Source organism: Anomaloglossus baeobatrachus, chromosome 7 (genome assembly GCF_048569485.1).
Source record: "Anomaloglossus baeobatrachus isolate aAnoBae1 chromosome 7, aAnoBae1.hap1, whole genome shotgun sequence".
Classification (NCBI taxonomy): domain Eukaryota; kingdom Metazoa; phylum Chordata; class Amphibia; order Anura; family Aromobatidae; genus Anomaloglossus; species Anomaloglossus baeobatrachus.
In genome coordinates, this window is record NC_134359.1 from 51,010,834 (window position 1) to 51,038,664 (window position 27,831).

At 42.5% G+C, this 27,831-nt stretch overlaps 1 protein-coding gene across 3 annotated transcripts in view; it reads right to left on the reverse strand.

Moving 5' to 3' along the window:
* Positions 1-27,831, reverse strand: part of LOC142245037 (sodium channel protein type 2 subunit alpha-like) — a 322,264-nt gene that overhangs the window by 131,242 nt on the left and 163,191 nt on the right. The window contains exons 4-6 of one of the 3 annotated variants that reach the window (XM_075317284.1): positions 27,445-27,532; positions 18,435-18,563; positions 5,462-5,553 (exon numbers count right to left, since the gene is read on the reverse strand). In XM_075317284.1, coding sequence (XP_075173399.1) covers positions 5,462-5,553; positions 18,435-18,563; positions 27,445-27,532 — 309 coding nt within the window. Of the gene's footprint in view, positions 1-5,461; positions 5,554-5,649; positions 5,742-18,434; positions 18,564-27,444; positions 27,533-27,831 lie in introns of those variants that run through there. The other 2 variants (XM_075317285.1, XM_075317286.1) reach the window with 2 other exon arrangements.

The window sequence follows — 27,831 nt, forward strand, 5'->3', positions numbered from 1 at the left end:
TGGAGGCACCATGTTATAGAGCAGAAGGAGCTGAGAAGTTTGATATATAGTTTTATATGAAAAGATTCAGTATAAGCTGTGAGTTAATCATTAAAAACTCTGCTCTTTCTGGGAATATAGGTCCAGAGGATGGTTCTATCAGTGATGACAGCTTTTTTTCTATAAATGTTCATACAGAATTACTGTCAAATCACTGATAAGACCACCCACTGGACCAAAAATCCCAGAAAGAGCAGAGCTTTAAATGATTAAATCACAGAATATACAGATTTATTTTCCTCACAAAACTAAATATCAATTGTAAGATGGTGACTTTGGTACCTGTAATACTGCGAGATTCATTGGGGTGTGTCTGGCTATCCACAAATCTACACCCATGCGTGCATCCCATATGGTATAATGGTGTCTGCTTGTTTGACACATGGTCAGTGTGTGGAGGCTGTTATGCCTCTGGAAAGAACCTCTGAGAGAGAGAGGATTTACTTTTCCCTGACCAGGTCAGTGTGTGGAGGCTATAATGCCTCTGGAAGGAACCTCTGAGAGAGAGAGGATTTACTTTTCCCTGACCAGGTCAGTGTGTGGAGGCTATAATGCCTCTGGAAGGAACCTCAGAGAGAGACGATTCACTTATCCTGACCAGGTCAGTGTGTGGAGGCTATAATGCCTCTGGAAGGAAACTCTGAGTGAGAGAGGATTCACTTGTCCTGATCAGGTTAGTGTGTGAAGGTTGTAATGCCTCTGGAAGGAAACTCTGAGTGAGAGAGGATTCACTTGTCCTGACTAGTTAACTGTGTGGAGGTTGTTATGCCTCTGGAAGGAACCTCTGAGAGAGAGGATTCACTTGTCCTGACCAGGTTAGTGTGTGGAGGTTGTAATGCCTCTGGATGGAACCTCTGAGAGAGAGAGGATTCACTTGTCCTGACCAGGTTAGTGTGTGAAGGTTGATATGCCTCTGGATGGAACCTCTGAGAGAGAGGATTCACTTGTCCTGACCAGGTTAGTGTGTGGAGGTTGTAATGCCTCTGGATGGAACCTCTGAGAGAGAGGATTCACTTGTCCTGACCAGGTTAGTGTGTGAAGGTTGATATGCCTCTGGATGGAACCTCTGAGTGAGAGAGGATTCACTTGTCCTGACCAGGTTAGTGTGTGAAGGTTGATATGCCTCTGGATGGAACCTCTGAGAGAGAGGATTCACTTGTCCTGACCAGGTTAGTGTGTGGAGGTTGTAATGCCTCTGGAAGGAACCTCTGAGAGAGAGGATTCACTTGTCCTGACCAGGTTAGTGTGTGAAGGTTGATATGCCTCTGGATGGAACCTCTGAGAGACAGAGAGGATTTACTTGTCCTGACTGGGGCAGTGTGTGTAGGCTGCTGAGAACTCCACGTGAATAATTCTAGTGGGAAGCAATCGTACTGTAAGGCTACTTTCACACATCCGGTTTTTGCTCTGCGGCACAATACGGCGCTCTGCAGAAAAACCGCAACCGTTTTTTTTGTCGCCGGTTGCGGTTTTTTTTGCATAGACTTATATTAGTGCCGTATTGTGCCGCATGGGCTTGCGTTCGGTCCGGTTTTTGCCGCATGCGGCAGATTTAGCCGATGCCGCAGCCGGATGGAACGTTGCCTGCATCGTTTTTTGCTCCGGCAAAAAAAACCGCATTGCGCCGCATCCGGCCGCTGCGGCGCATTTTTCAATGCATGCCTATGGACGCTGGATGCGGCGCGATGCGGAAAAAAAACGCATCCGGCCGCCGCATGCAGTTTCTTCTACTGCGCATGCTCAGTAGCGTGCCGCAACCGGAAAAAAACGGACCGGCCGCATGTAAAACTTATGCAAAGGATGCGGTGTTTTCACCGCATCCGTTGCATAGGTTACACAGCCGGATTGAGCCGCACGGCTCAAACCGGATGTGTGAAAGTAGCCTTAAGGCCCCGTCTCACTAAGCAACATCGCTAGCAACATCGCTGCTAACGAACAACTTTTCTGACGTAGCAGCGATGTTACTAGTGATGTCGCTGTGTGTGACATCCAGCAACAACCTGGCCCCTGCTGTGAGGTCGTTGGTTGTTGCTGAATGTCATGGGCCATTTTTTAGTTGTTGCTCTCCCGCTGTGAAGCGCACATCGCTGTGTGTGACAGCGAGACAGCAACAACTAAATGTGCAGGCAGCAGGAGCCGGCTTCTGCGGACGCTGGTAACCACAGTAAACATCGGGTAACCAAGAAGCCCTGTCCTTGGTTACCCGATATTTACCTTTGTTACCAGCCTCCGCCGCTCTCACTGTCAGTGCCGGCTCCTGCTCTGTGCACATGTAGCTGCAGGACACATCGTGTTAATTAACCCGATGTGTGCTGTAGCTAGGAGAGCAGGGAGCCAGCGCTAAGCATTGTGCGCTGCTCCCTGCTCTGTGCAGCTGCACCCTGTACTCTATACCCTATATATGTACCCTGTGCAGCTGCACCCAGTGTGCGCTGCTCCCTGCTCTGTGCACATTTAGCTGCAGCACACATCGGGTAATTAACCCGATGTGTGCTGTAACTAGGAGAGCAGGGAGCCAGCGCTCAGTGTGCGCTGCTCCCTGCTCTCTGCACGTGTAGCTGCGTGCGCTGGTAACCAAGGTAAATATCGGGTTGGTTACCCAATATTTACCTTAGTTACCAAGCGCAGCATCTTCCACGCGGCGCTGGGGGCTGGTCACTGGTTGCTGGTGAGCTCACCAGCAACTCGTGTAGCGACGCTCCAGCGATCCCTGCCAGGTCAGGTTGCTGGTGGGATCGCTGGAGCGTCGCAGTGTGACATCTCACCAGCAACCTCCTAGCAACTTACCAGCGATCCCTATCGTTGTTGGGATCGCTGGTAAGTTGTTTAGTGTGACTGGACCTTTAGTGATATCTTGTAATGGTTATGTTCCTTTGAAGCCTGAAGAGGGCTTAAGTTATGTTTACTGATAGGTTTATGTGATATTGAATAAACCTGTTGGACTTTTTAAGTAAAACTGTTCTTGTTGTTACCTCGAAAAGCAAGTAAGTGAGTTAAGCTGGGTTTACACACTGCAACATCTCAAACGACATCGCTGTAACGTCACCGGTTTTGTGACGCATAGCGATGTTGTTTGCGATGTTGCAGTGTGTGAAACACATCAGCGACCTGGCCCCTGCTGTGAAGTTGCTGATCGCTACAAATCGTTCAGGACCATTCCTAGGTCCTTTGTTTCCCGCTGTGCAGCATGCATCGCTACAAAGTTTCAGTGTGTGAAAGACTTTGCAGCGACTTTGTTAGCAACTTCCCTTTCAAAAAGCTGCTTATCAACGTCCCCAACAACCAGCTAGGTCGCTCTGCAGGTCCGGATCGCTGTTGAGTTGTTGGCCAGGTTTGCCTGTTTGACAGCTCACCAGAGACTCAACAGAGACTTAGGGAGGTCGCTGTTACGTCACAAAACCGGTGACGTTACAGCGATGTTCTTTGCGATGTTGCAGTGTGTAAACCCAGCTTAACACCATCAGATTATCTACTCCACTCTTTCTGTTTTATACCATGGTGCCTGCAGCTTGGGGTGCATTTTCATGGTGACAGATGCCCTTTAAATGGGAACATTATTTGTTTACTCTGTCCCTGCCTTCTGATACTTGGCTTATTCTCGAACATTTTCAAAATGGTGTTATAATGAGCTATCATCTATAAAACACTTTAGAATAGCCAGTATACAAGTTACTGATCATTATATGGTTGTTATATAATACCTCCTTTGTTATATTGGGCTGAAATGTTTCCCGGTGATGATAGATAATTTTTTGAGATAGCAAATGGTGGTTTGTATTTAACTTTGCTTTAAATTTCCTTTCGAAAGTGCGATCTTCATGGAGAAGACCCTTTAAGCACATTAGTTTTACACCGCAGATGTGACTGTTATAAAATGTTTGTCTCTTTTTCCAACTGCAGCAACTTATATCCATCTATACAACGTTTTCTTTAATTGCTTGATGTCTACCACATGCATATTTGTGCTACCCTATTGAAGTTGTCTATCTAAAAATAAAGAAAAAGTTTCACATCTGTTTTGAAGAAAATAAACTTTTCCAAAAAGATCTCACATGCAGCGTCATGCAGGCATTGATAATAAGCTACTTCTAAATTTGCAACGGAATCTTAACTTTTCTTAGTGTGTAAAATGACATTTAAAAAAAACATATGTAAAGTTAAGGAAATGTATTTTGGATCTTGGAGACGTTGGGCAGAGATGCCACTTAAAGAGGACCAACCACCAGGATTTTCATATATAAACTAAAGCCAGTGCTATACTAGCGCTATCACGCTGATTCTATACATACATTTAGTTGTGAGATCGGATGCATGGTTTCTGAAATATGGGCAAGTAAAGTTTGTGAAATGCACTGTTATTTGATGAGAAGCAAGCAGGGGAAGAATCTTGCTCAGACTCCAAGGATTTGAATAAAAGGTATTTTTTCATTTCAACTTGTTAAAAAGAATATATCCAGAAAAGTATAATGACACTGGCTGATAACACTGACAGATGGTAGATGAAGAAAAAACTACGCGTTTCGGTGGTATGCCTTCATCATGACCTGATGATTCAAATCCTTGGAGTCTGAACTGGATCCTTCCCCTGCTTGCTTCTAGTCTATATACGGCTGGCTGCCGTGAACCGTGCTGGGACTGAGGATACTTATCTGGAGGAATTTATCAGGCTGACTTCCATTGTGGTGAGCGGTTCAAGTGTTCAGTGTTTACAATTGTTATTTGATGAGAGGTTGAATGGAATATCTAATAGGTGGGTCGGGTTTTGCTAGTTATTCCCGCCTCTGTCTGCCTGTCCTTCCTCCCCCTGTCTCTGTTATTACAAGAGTAGGAAGGAGAGAGAAAGGACAGGGGGGAAAAAGGAGGGAGGAAGGATAGGGGGAGGAAGAAGAGACAGCACACAGGGGCGGGAATAACTACCAAAATCCAACCCACCTATTAGATATTCTGTTGCACCTCTCATCAAATAACTGTATTTCACAAACTTTACTTGCCTATATTTCAGAAAGTATACATCCGATCTCACAATTAAAGGTATGTATAGAATCAGCATGATAGCGCCAGTATAGCACTGGCTTTAGTTTATACATGAAAATCCTGGTGGTTGGTCCTCTTTAAATTTGAAAAAAATATTTTCATTTTTTTTTTTGTAGGTGTGGAAAAAAATATTTAAAAATGCAAATTACACAGACTGAAAATAGCAGAGTCTCATGCAAGAAAGTGTCCAGAACTCGAAAAAAACTGAACTAAACAGGTAAATTAAAAAAGAAAAAGCTAATGCTAAAAAAAGCTAGGAATCTTTAGGATCTCTCTTGCATTGCTCATCGTGATTCCTGCTTTTTTTCTGCTTTTTAGCAACATGAGTGGAAACAACAAGGCTCTATGCTTATAGGATGTAAGCCTGCGTATTTAACCTGTCTCTCACCTGGAATGACTGAAATTGTTTTCAATGCTCGGAGAACTCTGAATGTTCTCAATGCTGAGACATTGCCCAGGTCCACAAACTCTGTCACATATCTGCAATAGGGGAGTTCACACACAAACACAATGACAGACACAAAGAAACAGTTGGATGTACAAGGGGCCTAACACCTCACACCAATTTCTTCTTACCTGGAATTACAGAAATAGTTTTCAAAGCTCTTAATACTCTGAAAGTTCGAAGAGCTGAAACATTGCCTAGGTTTACAAATTCTGTTACATACCTGTAGGATTAAATCAGAGTTATTCAGGATTTAGGAAGATTTTTTTCTAGCATCGATCTTGTAGAAAGACCGTGCTGATGTTTACTGATAAAAGGGGAGAAGACGAGAAGTCTACAGGAAGAAGTTGTGCGGAAAAAAAAAAAATTAGACTAAACTATTAATGAAAATGTAATGGGCTATCACCAGTCTGTTGGATTTAGAAGGGGTTTTCCCCACGAACAAAGTTAATTTTAATCAATATATCTTGGAATAATAACAAGAGGAAAACATGAAAATGCATATTTAGAAAATTGCAATGTTGGGAAGGATTTAAAGGGGTTTTCCCACAAATAAATTTAAATTTTAAAGTTGATTTTAATCAATAGATCTTTGGATAATAATCATTTCCACAATTGGATGTGTTTTAAAAAAAATGTTCCTGTGCTGAGATAATCTTATATATGTGTCCCTGCTGTGTACTGTGTAATGGCCGTGTCTGACCGTACAGGGACATGATCTGCTCATACCACATCTCCTGGGCAGGGGAGGAAGTAAAAAAAAAGTATACAGACATTACAGTATGGAATTGCAAATTATCCTTTCTTTGATGCAAAATATTTTTAATAAAAAACAGGCAGGGAAATGCTTTACCTCACAAACAGAATCAGCTGTGATTCCATACTGTGCTAGCTGTATACTCTCACCGGCCCAGGAGATGTAGTATGATCAGACCATGTTCCTGTAGCAGGGGCACATTTATATGTGACGCCCTGGACCCCAGGGGTCACAGTACACTAACAACACACACACACACCCTCCCCCGGCACAATCAGCAAGGTCGGCAGACGGTGGTGGCCGTCTGCAGGAGTTGGTGGAGGTCAGCGGAACTGTAGGACCGGGGTCGGGCGGTGGCCCGCCGCTACCGAACCGGGGAGCAGATAGAAGCCAAGCACCAAGGCAGGGTACTCAGACCCCGACTAGGCTGGGAGACGCTGAAACGGTCAAATTCACTGATTGCGGTCTGGACCTCAGGGGTTCATTCCCAAACAAGTCCCGTCAGAAGGCAACAGCCCAACCCGTCCGGATAAGAGCCACAGCCAAGGGCCAGAGATCCAAGGGCCAGCGCCTGCGGGCAAAACGGGCTCTCCCGACACGTACACGTCGGGGAGCCGACCACCCGTGGGAAGCCATAGGAGTCAAACACACATACACAGGTGCAGGGAAACGACAGCCACCATCAACCCGTCCGGGGAGAGTGAAAACACCGCAGCCCCGTCCATCCAGCCGTTTGGTTTACCAGAGACTCTGTCCTTTTCTGCCTGAGTGAGTACAACAGTGCCATCCGGCACCACGCTGCATCGCAACCTTGCACCCGCGCCCATGCTGCCTCCCCGCATCGACACCTGCACCTATCCCTCCTCCCTGCTCCCCAACCGGGGCCCCGGGACCAACAGCCCCCACCTACGGAGGGGTCAACACCTTAGCTGCTCTCCGCCATCGCTCCTGGGATCCCCCGTCACTAGCAGCGGTGGTGCCCACCATCACCACAACCCATGGGTGGCGTCACAACCGACATCCCAACACAAACTTTCCCCCTTTTCACTCGTGGGCGAGGAGGCGCTGCTCGAGCCCCAGGTCCGGCCCCGTGCTCGAGCCACCGAGGAGCAGAAGCACCGGACCCGAGCGCCAGCGATTCCCAGGCGACCGGCGTTCCCAACCCCTCCGCCCGCGACATATACAGTAGCACACCATAGGATCACAGCTGATTCTTTTTGTGAGGTAAAACATTTCCCTGCCTATTTTTTTTATCAACAAAGGTTTTGCCTCAAAGAAAGGATAAATTGCAATCCCCTGATGTAATGTCTGTACAGTTTTTTTTACTTTCTCCCTGGCCCACGAGATGGGGTATGATCAGACCATGTCCCTGTACGGTCAGACACGGCCATTACACAGCACATAGCAGGGACACATATATAACATTATCTCAGCACAACAACATTTTTTTTAAACACATCCAATTGTAGAAACTATTATTTCAAGATCTATTGATTAAAATCAACTTTAAAATTAAAATTTGTTTGTGGAAAACCCCTTTAAATCCTCCCAACATGGAAGCTTTCCATTTTTGCATTTTCGTGTTTGCCTTTACTTCTTACAAGAGCCGTAACTTTTTTATTTTTCTATTGATATAGCCCTATGAGGGTTTGTTTTTTTGTAGGAGAACTTATACTTTTGCAAGATTCCATCTATTTTCCTACGTCATGTATTGTAAAATGGGGAAATAAAACTTCCAGTGTGCCAAAATTTCCAAAAAGTGATATTCTGCAAATGTCTTTTGGGAGGTTTTACTTTTACGACATTCATTGTTTGTTAAAAAATAACCTGGAAATTTGATTTTCCAGCTCAGTACAATTAAAGTAATACCAAACATGCATAGTTTGTTTATTTAAATAGAAAAAAAAATTGGGAATGTTACCCTTTTCTGAGACCCGTTGCATTTTCATCTGGGCCTAGGTGAGGGTTTCCTATTTGAGACCCGAGCTGACATTTTTCTTGATACTATTTTGGAGTAGATGCGTACAATGTTTTTATCGCTTTTATTGTATTGTTTACAATGTTGCAGAGGCCTCCAAAAAAAAAATTTCTGTCATTTTGATTTTTTCTCATAATGGTGTTTACCAATTAGGTAATACATTTTATATTTTGATATATCAGACTTTTCCAAATATCAAAATACCACGTGTATTTTTTTTAAAAATATCTTCTTAATTTTTAATTTGGGAAAGTGGGGTGAATTTTTATTTATATTTTTTTTATTTTTAAAACCTTTTTTCTTTATTGTATTTGTTAATTCCCTTCTGGGACTTGGACCTGCCATCAGTCGATTGATTGCTCTATGCACTGTAATACCGTGTTCCCCCAAAATAAGACTGTCTTATATTATTTTTTTTTGTCTCCAAAAGATGTGCTACGGTAGATCAAAAATTAGCAATAATGCCTCATAAACCCCAACAAGGAGTAATAATCAAATAGCAACAAGGGGTATTTAAATACCCCTTGTTGCTATTTGATGAAAAGATGTGCTAGGGCTTATTTTTTAGCTGATGTTTTATATTTTATATTGGCGTTAGTGTTTGCAATGAAAAATGAATATTCTCTCTATTCCCCCATTTATAATCCTGCCTACCCCTCTGCTGGCATCAGTGATTGGAACTTGCGTAAATGAAAAAAAATGAATATTCACCCCCTTCGACACCCACCGCTCTGCGGAGAGTGAGTGGGGGAAGGAAGTGAATGTTCATTTTTTTAATTAACACAAGTTCCAATAACTAACGCTGGCAGAAGGGTGGGCGGGAAGAGGGGTGAATATTCATTCCATTAACTAGTCGTCATGCATCTATAAAATATGGGGTTAACAGCGACACAACGGGGCAATGTACGGAAATAAAAGTTACATAACCTGAAAGGGCTGCCCAAGCCCTATTTCAGGATACTATTAGTATGATGATCCACAACTAAGGCATATATTTTAAGCATACTCCAAAAAAGCCAAAAACGTCTGCTATGGGTTATTGTCGGGGTAAGTTTTAATTTCGGGGCAACACAGAATAACAACATTGTAGTGTATAGTAAAAATCAAGGTCTCCTATGAATGCCAGCCAAGGTTCCATAGGTTTCATAGACCCCGGGCTGCCATGGGACCCATCAGCATGATCGCATCTCAGGGGGCTGATGGATGCTGCCCAGAAGACTGACAGTGGTATTTAACCGGTTTTCTGCGCAAGAGGAGCTCTGCTACACTCGTGGTCTATTAGAGGCAGATGATGGCTGAACAACAGAGCCGTCATCTGCTGGAAAAAGATGTTCTTGAGCTTACACCAGAGAAGGAGACCTAACATATGTATTACATTTTGTAACTTTATTTTTTTATTACTTTTTTATTTACAGTCTAATTGTATTTTACATTTTATTCTTTTTCTGTTTATTTCAATTGTCTTTTTCATACTTGAGTTAACATTTTTCCTGAAATCCTAATATATTTGAAACAATTATTGTGATTCCGAGGTGAGGAAACCCTTATAGAAAAGAGTGATGATACAGTATATGTGGCCTAGTTTTTAAAGATTCAGTAATATAAGCACTTTTATGTCAGGAGACAGAGCAGAACTGATTTCAAGAGACATCTCAGAGAGCAATTTAATGTAAAACAATGCACTGATATCACAGCATTGAACGTTAACTGTTTCATTATTGGTGCTACCGCTAAATCAGATCAGATGAACGAAAAAAAATTATTATTATTATTATTATACTTTTTCTGTGTTCATTCATTAAATGTAACTTCATCTTGTTGATTCAATATTAATTTAAATGCACTGATTGAGATATATATACATACACACATTATATATATATATATATATATATATATTTATTTAGATATATATATATATATATATATATATATAAATATATATATATATCTATATATATATATATGTATATATATATATATATATATATATATATATATATATATATATATATAATTCTTAAAATCCATGAATTTAAGTCTTATCAACAATTTCTTCTTAAACAAAAAAATTAAAGGATTTAAATAAAATAAAAAGAGATTTAAATAAAAAACAAAAGGATTCAAATCGATTCCTAACAAATCAGATTTGTTCAGATTTTTTCAAGAATTTATATCTCTGACGAATATGATTTTTATTTTAAGGGTATGCAATTCACATGAACCCGGCAAATTGGGACCTTACCAGTCAGAGGTATGGAAAGGGGGAAAATAATAAAATCTATAAGAATCACCTGTCCTTTCACAGTCTCTGCCACAGTTACCCGGTGATATGACCTACGTTGACCACGTTAATAAGTAAGTGTTGGAAGAATCAAAGAATGCCCAAGAGATTTTAGGAATTTCATTTGAGGCAGCATTAGGACAGGTGAGTATAATTTAGTTTATTATTTTTAACCTCTTCCCTCCCCTTTATGTATTAAATTTTGGGGTCTGAAGACCCCTGAACACAATAAGCATCTTTTCTTGACTATCACACTGACTTTATTCAGGCCGAAAAAAATCTGTTGACCAAATCAAGCGAAACTGACAGAATGAATTTTGGGAGACTCGCTTCTCTCCAAATCTAAGGAGTAGACATGAAACACGGCTAACCCATAGATTGGAATTGATCTCCGTATAATCCTGGGATCTTCAAAGGGAGCCTGTCTTATTTTACATGCACCCGGATCTGTGTACAGCACGGCATAGAGGAGGAGAACCTGAGAAAAATGATGTATCAGTCTTATTGGAAAAGATTTAGTATAACTTGTGAGTTATTCATTGAAATTCTTGGTGTATTGATGTATTTGAGACCAGGAGGAAGGCCTACCCAATAACTGACAGCTACCTCTGCATGTACATGCAGTGAAGACTGTCAATCACTTATTAGGACCGCCCACTGGACTAGGATGCACACAAACACCTGGGATTTTAGTGAATAAAATAAAAGGTTTACTGACACTTTTCCTATAAAAATGTACATGAATCTGATCTCCCCCCCACTCTATAACATTCTGACTGCAGATCAGATGAACTTTTCGTTATGACAGCTTCTCTTTAATGGACCATAAGTATGGATACATCCTGATAAAATAGAAGTGGTTGCTAATATCACCCTACCGTTTGTGGAATATTAGTACATGGAAGGGGCCAAACATTTGAGTCCAGATGACGCCCATGGTGGCCATCTGCAAAGCCGCCATTTTGAATTCAACTTTATTTTTTTCAAAAAGAAGGGGGTCATGTAACACATCCAGAATTGCACAAGAAAAACAATGGTGTGCTAATTTTTAACATAACTTTATTCATTATCGAGTTAGTGCCACGTTTGTGACATGGAACAATGACAGTAACCCACTAAAGGATGTGTTCAAAGTGCTGCCCATTGTGTTGAACTGTCAACGAGATATTCTTCTCCCACTCTTGACACACCGAGAGAAACACCACAGAAGAAATGCTATCACAGGTCTACGGTATCCGTTGTTTCAGGTGCCCCACATCCTGGATCTGCGGTATTGCTCTTGGTGTGTCAAGAGGGGGAGAAGGGAATCGCGTTGACAATTCAACACAATGGGCAGCAATTTGAGCACATCCTTTAGTGGGTTACTGTCATTGTTCCAGGTCAGCGGTGATTGGACATAACCCCACATATGCCCTGGGATTGTGAGACAGCACTAGCCCCAGCACGGGAGCGGAGTATAAGACCTCTTTCACACTGCATTTTTACTTATGTTCAGTGGTCCCATTGTCCGAACCGCCCCTCCCCCACCACGCAAAATAGTTTTTTCGGATGCATGTGCCGACAGGGCCATTGACTATAATGGAGCAGGCTCCGTTAGCATGTGCTCTATCTTGCACCATTTTTGCATTTTTGCGCATATACGTTTTCTGTAGTCGACTATGTTCGGGTGTCCAGAAAACGTATATGTGCAAAAATGTGCAAGATAGAGCACATGCTAACGGAGCCTGCTACATTATAGTCAATGGCCCTGTTGGCGCATGCATCCGAAGCACGTTTTGCGGGATGGGAGATGGGTGGTTCGGATGGATGCCCCGACGGGACCACTGAACGTAAGTAAAAATGCAGTGTGAAAGTAGCCTTAAGGGGGCTTTACGCATCTATAGCGATGTCGCTGGTGAAAACACTCGCCCCCGTCATTTGTGCGTCACGGGCAAATCGTTCCCGTGGCGCACAATATCGTTAGGAGCCGTCACACGGAGTTACCTGCCTAGCGACGTCGCTGTTGCCGGCGAACCGCCTCCTTTCTAAGGGGGCGGTTCGTTCGGCGTCACAGCGGCGTCACTAAGCGGCCGCCCAATAAAAGCGGAGGGGCGGAGATGAATGGCCGTAACATCCCGCCCACCTCCTTCCTCATTGCTGGCAGCCGCAGGTAAGCTGCAGTTCGTCGTTCCCGAGGTGTCACACGTATCGATGGGTGCTGCCTCGGGAACGACGAACAACCTCCGTCCTGCAACAATCAACGATTTTTTGAAAATGAACGACGTGTCAACGATCAATGATAAGGTGAGTATTTTTGATCATTAACGGCCGTTCGTTTCACAGGCAACGACGTCGCTAACGATGCCGGATGTGCGTCATGGAATCCGTGACCCCAGCGATATATCGTTAGATACGTTGTTGCGTGTAATGGGGCCTTTAGCCTTTCTATTTTAAACTGGCAAACATGGGGAATGAGAACGGTTGCCCCATAGTGGGGCACTTTTAGTTTAATTTTATTGAAATTTTGATATTTGATAGGTTTTGGTTGTTTTTTTAGCTATTTCTCTCTATAATACTAATAATAATAATTACAAATAATAATAATAATACTAATAAAACTTTCTACATTTAAAATTATATTTAAAAATGTAAATTCATAAATTCCTTTAAATTAGATTTTTTTCTGGCAGTTTTATTTTTGAAAGACTTATTTACTCATTGTAACAACAGAATTTTTTTTTTCCGCACACTTCAACACTGTGGAATTTAGTGGGATTAGATGTTGTTGCCGCTGGTCGACTATAAAACCTTAATTTTTATGGAAGGAAATATTAAGGATTAACTTTGAGTCATACCCTCAATTAAACAAATAATTGTTTAATGACATTTGGTATTTAAGCTAGTTTGATTATTTTTTTATTTTTGTAAATGCAAAGTAATAGCTACAATAATACTAATAGTAATTTGCATAGTAATACTGAAAGGGTTATTGGCACCCAAAAAAACAAGTTATCTAATGAATTGCTACGGGTCCAAATGTTGGGACCCCCACTGATCCCAAGAACAGGGCTTTGAAACCCCAAGAGTTCTACAGCCCCATCCATAAATGGAGCTTAGGGGCACATTTTCGACCTCCACTCTTTTCAATGGTACTGTTGGAAATAGCTGCGTACAGAGCTTGGCTTTCGCGATCCATCCCATAGACAATGAATGGACTAGTAATTGAGCACACGGCCCCCATGCACCATTCAAGATGCGCTGCAGAGGAACCAGAGGTTCATTCTGAGGATAGCTGGAAGTTCCAGCAGTCATACCCCCAACAATTAGCAAGTTATCCCCTGTCCTATGGGTCACTTTTTTTAGGGGGGGAGGGTAGAAATAATCCTTTAAAGGAACCTTAAATTATTTTGAAATAAAATTACGAAAAGTCAATATCTACTGACTAAACTCCTAAAAAATTGTACTTAATTGTATATTTTATTGCAAATTGACCCAAGTAGCCGTATTGTGGCTCATGACTATTACAGTGCATGAAGGAATGCTCTATCTATACATATATATGTTCTGTATTGTTCTATTTCCTCCCGTACTCCATGGTAATAACGAGAAATCAAGGTCATTGATTGGCCTCCACAATCTACTTGATTGCACCATGACTTAAAAAAAATATGATGGCTCAAGAGGGTTTCTCACCTTAACGTACTTCAACCTTCAATTTACGACTGCTATGTTCATCAAAGGGTTGATGAGAAAGACATGCTTAGGGTTCGAGCAAATGATGGTGGGTGGAGGGCGGTGATGCAATGTTAATGGTGGGTGTTGCTTATTGATTACTGCTTTCTATTCTGCAAGTGGTACATTATCGATGGAGGACCTACTCTACCACCTCTGTGCTAGTCAGTTCTTCCCATTAGCAAGGAAAAAACAAAGATCAGTAGGAATTAAGGGCAGTTCTTGTTGTAGCAGAGAAGAGAGCAGTTTGGGGGCCAGGTGTGGTTATAGACAACCTACTGGGACTCATTTGAATACAGTAAGTCTCACTGTTGTAGAGCATCTACTCTACTAACCCTGTGCTAGTCAGTGCTTCCCATTAGCAAAGGAAAAACAGAGAATAGTCTGAATTAAGGGCAGTTTTCATTGTAAAAGAAAAGAGGGCATTTTGGGGGCCGGGTGTGGTTATAGACATCCTACTGGGACTCATTTGCATATAGTAAGCCTCACTGTTGTAGAGCCCCTACTCTACCAACCCTATGCTTTCCATTAGCAAGGGAAAAACAGAGATCAGTAGGAATTAAGTGCTGTCCTCATTGTAGCAGAGAAGAGGCCACTTTGGGGGTAGGTGTGGTTATAGACAACCTACTGGGACTCATAAGAATACAGTAAGTCTCACTGTTGTAGAGCACCTACTTTACCAACCCTGTGCTAGTCAGTTCTTCCAATTAGCAAGGAAAAACAATTTGGAATTAAGGGCTGCCCTCATTTTAGCAGAGACAATAGCACGTTTGGGGGGCCGGGTGTGGTTATAGACAACCTACTGGGACTTATTTGCATACAATAAGTCTCCCTGTTATAGAGCACCTACTCTACCAACCCTGGGCTAGTCAGTGCTTCCTATTAGCAAGGAAAAAACAGAGATCAGTTGGAATTAAGGGCAGTTCTCATTATAACAGAAAAGAGACCACTTTGGAGATCCGGTGTGGTTATAGACAACCTACTGGGATTCATTTGCATACAGAACGTCTCACTGTTGTACAGCATCTACTCTACTAACCCTGTGCTAGTCAGTGCTTCTCATTACCAAGGGAAAAACAGTGATCACTAGGAATTAAGAGCTTTTCTCATTGTAAAAGAGAAGAGGGCACTTTGGGGGTTGGGTGTGGTTATAGAAAACCTATTGGGACTCATTTGCATACAGTACGTCTCCCTGTTGTAGGTGAATGCATACGTTTTTATGGACATATCTAATGCCTATGGAGCATAGCATGTAGGCATGTGACTAGATGACCTTGCCAAACCAACGATGCTAAAAGCAATATTTTCTTTCTTTTCTTAAACAGGTAATCTCCAATGATTCAATCTTGCTGCAGACAAGCCCTTGTGATATTCTAGGTTTAATTAGCTGTTTAACATCTGAAAAATTCTCCCAGTAACCCGGCGCCCAATTTATTCTCCTATGATGAGTCTCAGGTAATTAATCTGCTCCAAATAACAGTCGTTAAATAGGAGTAGTGATTAATTGCTGATCCCAGAAGATGTCAGGCAATGTTAAAAAAATAATTTAAAATGTAGATTTATTTTAGACTTATCTTATGCACTCAGGGCATTAGTGTAGAAGGCTCACTGACCGCAGAATAAAGAATGAAATTTAAGAAGACATTGAACAATTTTCTCTACTTACAAATATTTCTCTTTAAAGGGTTATCCACCTTTGTGGACATTATTTTTATTACCTAAAGTGGAATTTTCAGCATTTTTAGCATGTTAAACTGGTCACAGCAGTCAAAATTGTCTGCAAAGCTGAGCAAAACGTATTTTTAAATGTTTTAATTACTCATCTCCAGAGATATTAGCTTGTGATTACAAACATGTCTGCAACTACACCTCTCCTTTCACACTGTCTGATTGATCCTGTTGTGAGAGGAGATCTGGAAGTGTTTGTAATCACACTCAGCTCTGCTGTATTATCTCCCCCCACACTGACTGCATGAGAGGTGATCTGGAGGTATTTGTAATCACACCCAGCTCTGTTGTATTACCCCTCCCTCACACTGAATGCACAGAGAGGTGAACTGGATGTGTTTGTAATGACAGTCAGCTCTGCTGTATTACCCCTCCCCCACACTGACTGCACTGAGAGGTGAACTGGAGGTGTTTGTAATGACCCTCAGCTCTGCTATATTACCCCTCCCCCCACACTGACTGCACTGAGAGGAAATTTGGGGGTGTTTGTAATGACACTCGGCTCTGCTGTATGACCCCTCCCCCACACTGACTGCACTGACAGTTGATCTAGAGGTGTTTGTAATGACACTTAGTTCTGTTTTATACTACATAGTAGCTGCAGAGATCAGGGCTGTCTGTCATTATAACTCACAGGAGAAGGCATGTCCTTCTAACCTTCTGGGGCGTGTTCTTTTTTCCCCTGCATGACACCTCCTGCTTATTATTGGTCAATGTCATGCAGGGCAAAAAGTACACAACCCCCAGTGAGGAATCTCTGGTGACGCCCAGTTGGGCTTATCATATATTATACCTTACACTTTACAAGCTAATATCTCCACAAAAGAGATGAGAAATTAAAAAATAAAAAGGATGTTTTAACGAGCTATGCAGCCACTATTCCATAATCTTGCCAGATTAACATGTTAAAAGTGGTGACATATTTACTTTTAAAGCATGTAATTGAGGCTAGAAATCATTGTTGCATTCTGATTTCTGTAAAAATTGCTGAGCTCATTCTGATGAGAGTTTGTAACCATTTTATGTCTTTTTCTGAGCTCCTCTCGGCTGATTTATGACTGTAGGCCACATGCTGAGAAACAAAGAAGCCTGTAAAGGACAAATGTTGCAACATTTCTTGATAAAACCCAGTTGTAAAAAAATATTTTTAGCCCAAAATACATGCATGCAAGTAAAAAAAAATGTTTCCAAAGGTGAACAACCCCTTTTACACTTTTCAAAAAACAAAATAGTTGTGTAGCTGTAGGGGTTACAGTGGTCACTACTGCAAATGAGCCTAAATCCTAGAGGACCCCAAATCCCTGAAATCAGAATCCATGGTGGTTTTTGTGGGATGGGCGAATAAGAGTGGAAGTTGATGTTTTGCACCTGGATCCATGAGCTTTTAGCTAGATCTCTGTGTTTTCATATATAAGATCAATTATGTAACGAGGAGATTCCGTTGCACTTGTTTCCTTCGCTACAAGATGAGTAACCATGACAACACTGGATAAACAATTCTGAAAGCTCGTACGTTGTTACAAGCAAAACTGTAGTATAGTAATGTCTACGGCAGGCTGACTGACATTGTAAGAAAACCTGCTATCCATTATTTTTTTATATTGGAGACATTACGTGAAGTTTGATCTCTTTTCTATATATAGCTAAATTATTGTATACTGAAAAGTTTTGGTCTCTGGCTGCCTTGGAGGAAGGTTCTGCAGTTGTAGTTTCCTGTGCTCAGGCTATATCCTTTTGGTTGCTTTCCCCCTGTTTGTCTTTACCTACCAGGTGTGTTGTTATTGCAGTGTTTAGGTCTAGTGAACCCCACCTGCCTCTCACTAGTCAGGGCTATTGTAGGGTCTTCCGAGGGTCCCAGGTTCCTGTTCAACAACAGTAGCGGAGACTGTATAGGGACTGGTGAAGAGAGGGGGGACAGCTGCAGGTGAAATTAGGAGGTGCCTACCCACCCCTCTCACTAGTTCTAGGGCCTCCCGTTGATTTTGTGTTCCCAGAGCCCGCCTTTTCTTGTGTTTTTTGTTGTGCATCAGATGCACGTAGGTCTGAAAGCACCTTACCACACTTGCTACACCCGGCAAGCGTGACACAAAGTCTGAAAACAGGAATACTTGTAAGCTAAGATGTACCTGGAGCAGGATGTGACTGCAAACTCTGCGCCCCTATACCTACAGGATCGTTCTACAGTCAGATTAGGGTCAGTCTATTGTGAGCCTTATCCTACCCCAATGGTGCTGTTCATTCACCAACATGACTGTGAATGGGAGGGGGTTCAGTTCATGCCATACATGCTTTCAGTATATGTGGCAGACTACTTTGGACCAGTTTTGGAGTGGAAGGTGTTTATTGGCACCATTGACACCCACTATCTCTGTAAAAGCAAATATTACCGCGTGTAAAGCCAGTATATATCTATTGTATATCGTTACCTTATAGAAAAGTAATGTAATAAGATACTTACGCCATAACAATCACACTGAAATCTAGCCAGTTCCATGGATCTCGCAGGAAGGTAAATTTTTCTAGACAGAAACCTCTTGCTAGAATTTTTATGAGCGATTCAAATGTATAAATTCCAGTGAACGTGTATCTGCGAGAAAGACAAAAAAAGAATCACATTCATAAAATTAATAGAATTCATGGGGGGTGATTTACCCCTTTTCTCCTTCCTTTTATACAAGACCCCCATTTCCCCTTGATGCCCTTTTTTAACTATACTACGGCATCTACTGTAAGTAACCGAGATGAGTGATTGGCTGCAGCCGTAATGTGTGCTGTAGTTGTGACATCACTGCTGCAACCAAAACATAGAGACAAGAGCAGCACTTGGGAGTGGAGGGTGAGTTCCTGCTGTGCTTGCTATTCTATATGTATACAATCATGTTGTCAAAGTGGAAAATCCCTCGAATCATCTGTTGATTGGAGAGATTTTCAATTTAAATGACCATTTTTTTTTCTACTCCTGCTATTTAAGCCACCTTCAGATGTGTTTGACAGTTGCTTACTCTGCTCTCCCTATTAAAAACATTTGCAGGCTCAGGTCATCTGAGTATGCATGCTTATAGGGAAGTCAGGAGACTTAAGGGTGCTTTACACGCTGCGACATCGCTAGCGATAGCTAACGATGTCATGCGCGATAGCACCCGTCCCCGTCGTTCGTGCGACATTTGGTGATCGCTGCCGTAGCGATCATTATCGCTACGTCAGCGTCACACGCACATACCTTTTCAGCGACATCACTGCGGCGTCACTAAGCGGCCGCCCAATAGCAGAGGATGGGTGGAGATGAGCGGCCGGAACATGCCGCCCACCTCCTTCCTTCCTCATTGCCGGTGGACGCAGGTAAGGAGATGTTCGTCAGTCCTCCGGTGTCACACATACCGATGTGTGATGCCGCAGGAACGACGAACAACCAGCGTCATGCACCATCAACGATATTATGAAAAGGAGCGACGTGTCAACGGTCAACGATTTTTGACGCTTTTGCGATCGTTGATTGTCTCTCCTTGGTGTCACACGGTGCAATGTCGCTAACGGCGCTGGATGTGCGTCACTAACAACGTGAGCCCGATGATATATCGTTAGCGATGTCGCAACGTGTAAAGCACCCTTAATAGATTTGAACCAAAAGATTCCCAAATCTTTTAACTCAACTCTACTATCTAAGGTTACAGCCTGCATTATATTCCACAGCTGCAATCTACAACCTACTTGTCATTGGAAACTGTCAACAAGTGATAGGAGTGTCTCACGCCCTTAGAAGACTTGTGACAGCTCTGGGATCTGAGCTTCACATGAACTTATGTTTGCTTTCGGTTGGTGCAAGGGTTAAAGACACTTTCCTTGCTGGTAGCTCCTGGTTAGTTCATCTCAGCTGCAGATGGTTTCTGACCACTTCCCTTCCCTTTAAATAGTCACATGATCCATCACCTAATGCCGATAATAGAATTGCATTCATTTTGAACTGACCAGCTTGGAGAGAGAAAGCATTTGGAAGCTGTTGGAACTGTGTTGCCTGCAGCCCTGGTGTTTGGCTGCAGCAGTTAAGTTCGTTGTATATTCTTTTTGTCTATGTTCCCCTGTTTGTCCTCCTTCCCCTGTGTCTTATGTGGAGTCTAGTGCACTCACCGGCCTTTGCACTAGCCAAGGTAAGTGCAGGTGCAGCTAGGGACTAGGCATATGGCAATGGCAGGGAGAAGGATCCACTTAGGGACGTTAGGTAGATCAAGGAGAAGACACAGGTTAGTGTCAAGTAATGGTCTATCTCCCCTCTCCCTACGGTAAGGGCCCTTCTACCCCTATTCCATCCCCGTTGTACCTTTGTGTTGTGCCGTGTAATGGGCAATCCCTTGCCCAAATGTGACAACAAGCTTTCCAATAGCCACCTTGAAAATCTTTGCTGAGATCTGAATATATCTCAACTACACACTGTAGAATTTTTCCGCGCAATGTGATCTGTGGTTTTGATGTTTAAACCCATAGATTATGTTGCGGATTTTCACTTTGAATTTTTACTTTTCAATGTAGAGGGTTGATATTCTCAGTAAATCCACATTTTTAACAAAATTCACTTTTAGATTTGTAGGGAAATCTAATTTTGATTTTGGGGTGATTAGTTCCATACATGTGCAGTATTTAGCATTATTGCTTTGCAGTGCTGGGGTCCTAGGTAAGTCCCACCAGGAGTTTGTATGTTTCTCCCCTTGTTTGCGTGCGTTTCCTCTGTGCTCCGGTTTCCTCCCACACTCCAAAGACATACAAATAGGGAATTTTGATTGTAAGCCCCCATGGGGACAGTGATGAAAAACACGTCTGTAAAGCGCATATGGAATATGATGGCGCTATATAAGTAAAGCATAATAATAATAAATAATGTGCAACCTAACCGTGGCCTTTGTATATTAAACTAAATAACCTGTAAAAAACATGAGATTTGAGAAAATTTTAAGTGTAGACAGTAAAGGGTGCTTTACAGTCATGGCCAAAAGTTTTGAGAATGCTACAAATATTAATTTTTACAAAGTCTACTGCTTAAGTTTTTCTAATGGCAATTAGCATATACTCCAGAATGTCATAAAGAGTGATCAGCTTAACAGCAATTACTTGCAAAGTCAATATTGGCTAAGAAAATGAACTTTAACCCCCAAAACACATTTCAACATCATTGCATTCCTGCCTTAAAAGGAGCAGCTAACATTGTTTAAGTGATTGTTCCATTAACACAGGTGTGGGTGTTGATGAGGACAGGGCTGGCGATCTATCAGTCATGATTAAGTAAGAATGACACCACTGGACACTTTAAAAGGAGGCTGGTGCTTGGTATCATTGTTTCTCTTCAGTTAACCATGGTTATCTCTAAAGAAACACATGCAGCCATCATTGCTCTGCACAAAAATGGCCTAACAGGGAAGAGTATCGCTGCTACAGAGATTGCACCTCAGTCAACAATCTATCGCATCATCAAGAACTTCAAGGACAGAGCTTCCATTGTTGCCAAAAAGGCTCCAGGGCACCTAAGAAGGACCAGCAAACGCCAGGACCGTATCTTAAAACTGTTTCAGCTGCGGGATCGGACTACCAGCAGTGCCGAGCTAGCTCAGCAATGGCAGCAGGCTGGTGTGAGTGCTTCTGCACGCACTGTGAGGTGGAGACTGTTTGAGCAAGGCCTGGTTTCAAGGAGGGCAGCAAAGAAGCCACTTCTCTCCAGAAAAAACATCAGGGACCCACTGATATTCTGCAAAAGGTTCAGGGAGTGGACTGCTGAGGACTGGGGTAAAGTCATTTTCTCAGATGAATCCCCTTTTCGATTGTTTGGGACATCTGGAAAACAGCTTATTAGGAGAAGAAGAGGTGAGCGCTACCACCAGTCTTGTCTCATGCCAACTGTTAAGCATCCTGAAACAATTCATGTGGGGGGTTGCTTCTCAGCCAAGGGAATTGGCTCACTCACAGTCTTGCCAAAAACACAGCCATGAATAAAGAATGGTACCAGAATGTCCTCCAAGAGCAACTTCTCCCAACTGTCCAAGAGCAGTTTGGCGCTCAACAATGCCTTTTCCAGCATGATGGAGCACCTTGCCATAAAGCAAAGGTGATCACTAAATGGCTCATGGAACAAAACATAGAGATTTTGGGTCCACGGCCTGGTAACTCCCCAGATCTTAATCCCATTGAGAACTTGTGGGCAATCATCAAGAGATGGGTGGACAAACAAAAACAAACAAATTCTGGCAAAATGCAAGCATTGCTTATGCAAGAATGGACAGCTATCAGTCAGGATTTGCTCCAGAAGTTGATTGAGAGCATGCCAGGGAGAATTGCAGAGGTCCTGAGGAAGAAGGGTCAACACTGCAAATATTGACTTGCTGCATTAACTCATTCTAACTGTCAATATAACCTTTTGGTACTCATAATATGATTGCAATTATATTTCTGTATGTGATGTAAACATCAGACAAACACAATTAAAAACCAGAGGGCAACAGATCATGTGAAAATATAATTTTGGTGTCATTCTCAAAACTTTTGGCCATGACTGTACATGCTGCGACATCGCTAACTATTGCAAGCGATGTCGCAAGCGATAGCACCCGCCCCCATCATTGGTGCGATATGTGGTGATCGCTGCCGTAGCGAACATTATCGCTACGGCAGCGCCACACACACATACCTTGTCAGCGACGTCGCTGGAGACACCGAACAATCCCTCCTTCAAGGGGAAGGTGCGTTTGGCGTCATAGCAATGTCACAAAATGGCCACCCAATAGAAGAGGAGGGGAGGAGATGAGTGGCCGGAACATGCAGCTCACCTTCTTCCTTCCTCATTGCCGGTGGACGTAGGTAAGGAGATGTTCGTCGTTCCTGCGGTGTCACACATAGCGATGTGTGCTGCCGCAGGAACGACGAACAACCAGCGGCATGCCCCACTAACAACATTATAAAAAGGAGCGACGTGTCAACGATCAACGGTTTTTGACGTTTTTGCGATCGTTGATCGTCGATCCTTGGTGTCACACGCTGTGATGTCACTAACGACGCCGGATGTGCGTCACTAACGATGTGACCTCGACGATATATCGTTAGCGATGTCGCAGCGTGTAAAGCAGCCTTAAGAAACTCTGGAAAATGTCAGATTTAAAGCCTGCAAAATTATAATTTCACCCCTGAAGGCTGTAAAGAAGGGACAGTACAAAACAAGTAATGAACCGAATGTATGAAGTTACTCAACTCTGTATGGAGATTATTTATGTAAACTGTAAAATGTAAAGATGTAAATTTATGGAAATGTAAAATGGTGCTACAATTTGTATGCAAATGGAAATGTCATGAGTCACGACAATGCTTATGCCAACTGATGCCAGCGCCTCTATAGCTGTTTCTAAATGCAATCAAGATATTAGAAAATGTAAGCTGATACATAAATAATTCAGGGCAGAGGTAGAACTTGAGGCTTATAGGCCTCAATGCAAAAATCCGTAACAGGGCTTGGCACCTGCCATATACCATTATCGTACTGGTGTCGCGGCACAGGTTGCCAAGTTGCAGATGGGTCGTAAGGTTTGGGTGCAACTGTTACCTCTGCAACCTTTATGTTCAAGAGGCATACATAGACATTATTTAATTGACTCATAGCAAAGAACAAACTCTTTCTACATAGCTGCGTGTATTCTGTTGCTGATTTATTCTTCCTCCTGCTGGACGCAGTCAGCTTTAGCACAAAAGACAACAGGAGCCAAAATGTGTCACTTAAACCAGCAGCTTAATGTATTAACTCCCCCCCTTGCGCACAAATGTACAAAATTGGCATTTGGCTTTGAAAAAGCCCTGAAGGACAAAAACTTTATTGAATTACTTCCTCCACTTTTCCTTCCAGCCTCTTGTGTGAGCTGACAGGGCGGCTGAAATTAAATGGCCAATAGCACTTAAGTTAATATAAATAGAAATCTCTAAGGATGGTAACCTTCCCGAATCACTAAGCAACTGGTGCCATTATTTTCCGGCAGTGATCATACACATTGTCTTGTGCAGGCAATAAAGGCACAAGACATACAGATATATTCTATTGTGACCCATATGTATCATAGAACTGGATGTCCATTTTGATCTGGTGCTTGAAGTGCCACGAGTATCAGGGCCAGGTTTTATGGATAGCTGTGGAGAAGGGTGGGTCTGGCTATCCACATACCCCCGCCCATGGGTGTGTCTTATCTGTTAAGATGGAGACTGTTTGCCACATGGTCAGTGTGAGGAAGCTGCTATGCTTCCAGAAAAGAACTTCATGCAGAGGAGTTTGTAGATGAACCGGGTCAGGGTGAGGAGACTGTGATGTCTCCAGAAAGGAGTCCTCTGTGAGAAGGGTCCAGGACTGACCAGGACTGTGGAAAAGAGGTTTTGAAGCCTTTCAGAAATGTGCCTATGGAGTAGGGTGTGTATACTGGCCAGAGTCAATGAGTGGAGGTGGATATAGCTCCACTGGGATTCTTGATTAGTGCATCCGAACCTTTGTGGGTCATACTGCGTATCTATCTATCTATCTATCTATCTATCTATCTATCTATCTATCTATCTATCTATCTATCTATCTATCTATCTATCTATCTATACACTTTGGCTTTCGACTAGCACATAAAAGCCATAAAACTATGAAAAGATGTAAGAAAGCCTAACCTTAAATTTCCATTTTTTTTCTGAAGTCTCAACTCAGAGGAAATGAAGTATTACGCAATGCCCAGGGGTCATATATCATTCGGATAACAGCCATCTCAGCCAACTCTCCCATACATAGGAGCGTTCATTTGGCCGAGCACTCCTGCTTTCTCTATGAAAAAGCTGCACACTGACATATGTGCCAGCAGCATATCTTCGGGAAAAAAATGCAATCGACAGTCCGAAATCAGACATGCGTGACCAACTTCTCCAACCATCAATCAACCATTGGCCGAACCTGTCGATATTGGTGAGTTTAGGCAACATTAGTCTTATTTGAATGGGAGTCTTAAGATGTATGTGTAATTCTGTATAGGACAGACCCTTCAAAGCTCCCTTCACAGCGGAAACTCCAAAGGTGCTGCAAAGGGAGCTTCAGGTTACACTGATTCCGCCAAGGAACCATGTTAAAAAAAAGGGCATCGATTCAAAAAGACTGGAGTTTAAAAAGACTGTACACTTGTTTTCTAGGGATCTTACCTAGAAGGACTGGTTCAAGTTTGTTTTTTTAAATGGACTGTGTTAGTCTCGGGACTGTGATAACTGTCCTGTTCTGGGGCCTTTAAGCTAGAAGGGTTGGATGCCAATGGAAGTGTTCTTCTTTGGAGAAAATTCCCTGATGAAGACTTTGACTGTGTCATGCCCATAGTGGTGAGGGGTGATAGATACCAGTGTGAATCAGTTCCTGTTTCATGAGTTACCGTAGTTAGCGAGGAAGCAGTGAGAACACCGACAGAGGAAGGAGAACAACTTTGGGTGTGTGTGTAACAAGGATAAGGGAGCAAGCGTCAGTAAGGAACTTAAAAAATGCAGCATTAGTATACTCAGTTCTGGAGGACAGCCTTAAAGAGAAGGGGGATTCGGCCAGACTTGTGGTACATTTAGTAAGGTCATAGCTAGAAAGAGTGGCCTTACTTTAGATGCTACGAGTATGGAGTTACCCCTAATACCATGCTGTTCATCTGAAACGTTCACAAATATTGTGCCACTGTCCAGAACCACTATCCATATGCCTCTGTATTGCACAGAAGAAAACTACGAGTGTAATATCTGCTACAGTTTGCATATAATTTTCTTCTTCAGTAAAAAGAACTCTATTTTTAAAAACTTATCTAGGTTCCTTGTGTTGGGGATAAAAAGGTCTGATGCCAAACAGAGCATAGCTGGGCATAACTTGGAGGTATGCACAGTAGCAGCAGTAGCACCACACATAAACACCCCAGGCCTCCATCTTTCTGCTGCTCCTCGGAAAGCGAGTCATTCGCTCATGGCTACCTCCCCTTGCCCTAAGTTAGACTTAGGGATCTCATGGCCTGGGTTCTGTCATAGTGTCAGGACCGAGGTCCACAGCTGTTTGTTCTGATGGTGAAAAAAACCCCACTATTGGTGAGTATATTGCACACTTTGGGTTACACTGAAACATATGCGGGCTTTACACGAGACGAGCTATCGTGCGATGCATCGTCGGGGTCACGGTTTTCGTGACGCACATCCGGCATTGTTCACGACGTCGTCTCGTGTGACACCTCCGAGTGACGCAGTATCGCTCACAAACTGTGAGTCTTGTACTCGTCGCTCAGTTTTAAAAATTTGTTTAATTAAAATGGCGCCAGTTGTTCATCGTACCCGGGGTAGCACACATTGCTCCCTGTGACACCCCGGGAATGATGAACACAGCTTACCTGTGTCCCGCGGCTCCCGGCGGCTATGCGGAAGTAAGTGGGCGGGATGTTTATGTCCCGCTCATTTCGGCCCCTCCGCTTCTATTGGCCGGCGGCTGTTTGACGTCGCTGTGACGCCGAACGTCCCTCCCACTTCAGGAAGTGGATGTTTGCCGCCCACAGCGACGTCGCTCAGCAGGTAAGTAAGTGTGACAGTGGTTTCACGACTTTGTGTGACACGGGCAGCGATTTGCTCGTGACGCACAAACGACGGGGGCGGGTACGATCGATCGTGAAATCGCACGATCGGTCAACTCGTATAAAGCAGGCAATAGGATGATGTAGAGAAATTCTGAGCATTGTAAGGCATATTCACTCAATTTTAAATGTTGGGTAATTGGTTATCGAGATGTACCTTTGCTATAATAGAGTACTTCAATTATCCGGCTTCGCGAATATTTTCCGAATACCTCGCTGCTATTCGACTATTCAATGCGCAATGTAAGTCTATGGGAAGCTCGAATAGTTTCGAATAGTTGTTATTCGGGTTTCCCATAGACTTACATTGCGCATCGAATATTCACGAATAGTCAAATAGCGGCGAGGTATTTGGAAAATATTCGCGAAGCCGAATAATCGAAGTATTCGATCATTCCCAATAATAATCATAAATTGCAGTCATTTAATCTTAATTCAATACTTGCTTGTATATTACTTTAATAAGATACCAGGAATGATAAAAAAAATGACAAATGTGGACTGGGTGCCATGATTAATATAAAAGTACATGTGAGACTATAGTGCTAAACAAAACCAAAAAATGGTGCATTGGCTATAAAACTACATAAAATGGGACCCGGAAATCTATGTGCTATATTATAACATAGAATGAATATTTTTTGCTATTTTATATAACAAGTCGTCTATCTGTGCACATTTATTTTCAAGTAGTCTACATTATGTCAGATAGGCATCCTAGTTTTTACCAATTAATTTCTAATGACTGAAAAATGCATTGTTATAATGGAAGTGCACGGATCATTAAATTGAAAACCATAACATTATATTCAATACAGTGAAATAGTAGATAAATGAAATACTTACTCTACATTCTTGGTCCACTCCGGGGGATTACTCATGGTCATGAACACGCAGTTGGTCAAAATAGTGCACATTATGAGCATGCTGAATAATGTAAAGTGAAGTCAAGGAAAAAGACAATGTAAACAACATTTTATAGCTACATTAACAGTACAATTAAACCAGTGATATAACTAATAATACTCATATAAATAATATACTAAATATTTGCTTTAATTATGCTAAATACTTACAAATACCCACCCAAAAAATGTTGGATGGCTTTCCTTATGGACAATACGTAAGACCATTTCACCTGGTTCCCAACACATCAAAATGCAGGTGTGGAAATATGGCGCCCCTGAGGCCTCAGTCGCCGCAGAGTATTGCACCCAACATTGGGTGTAATGC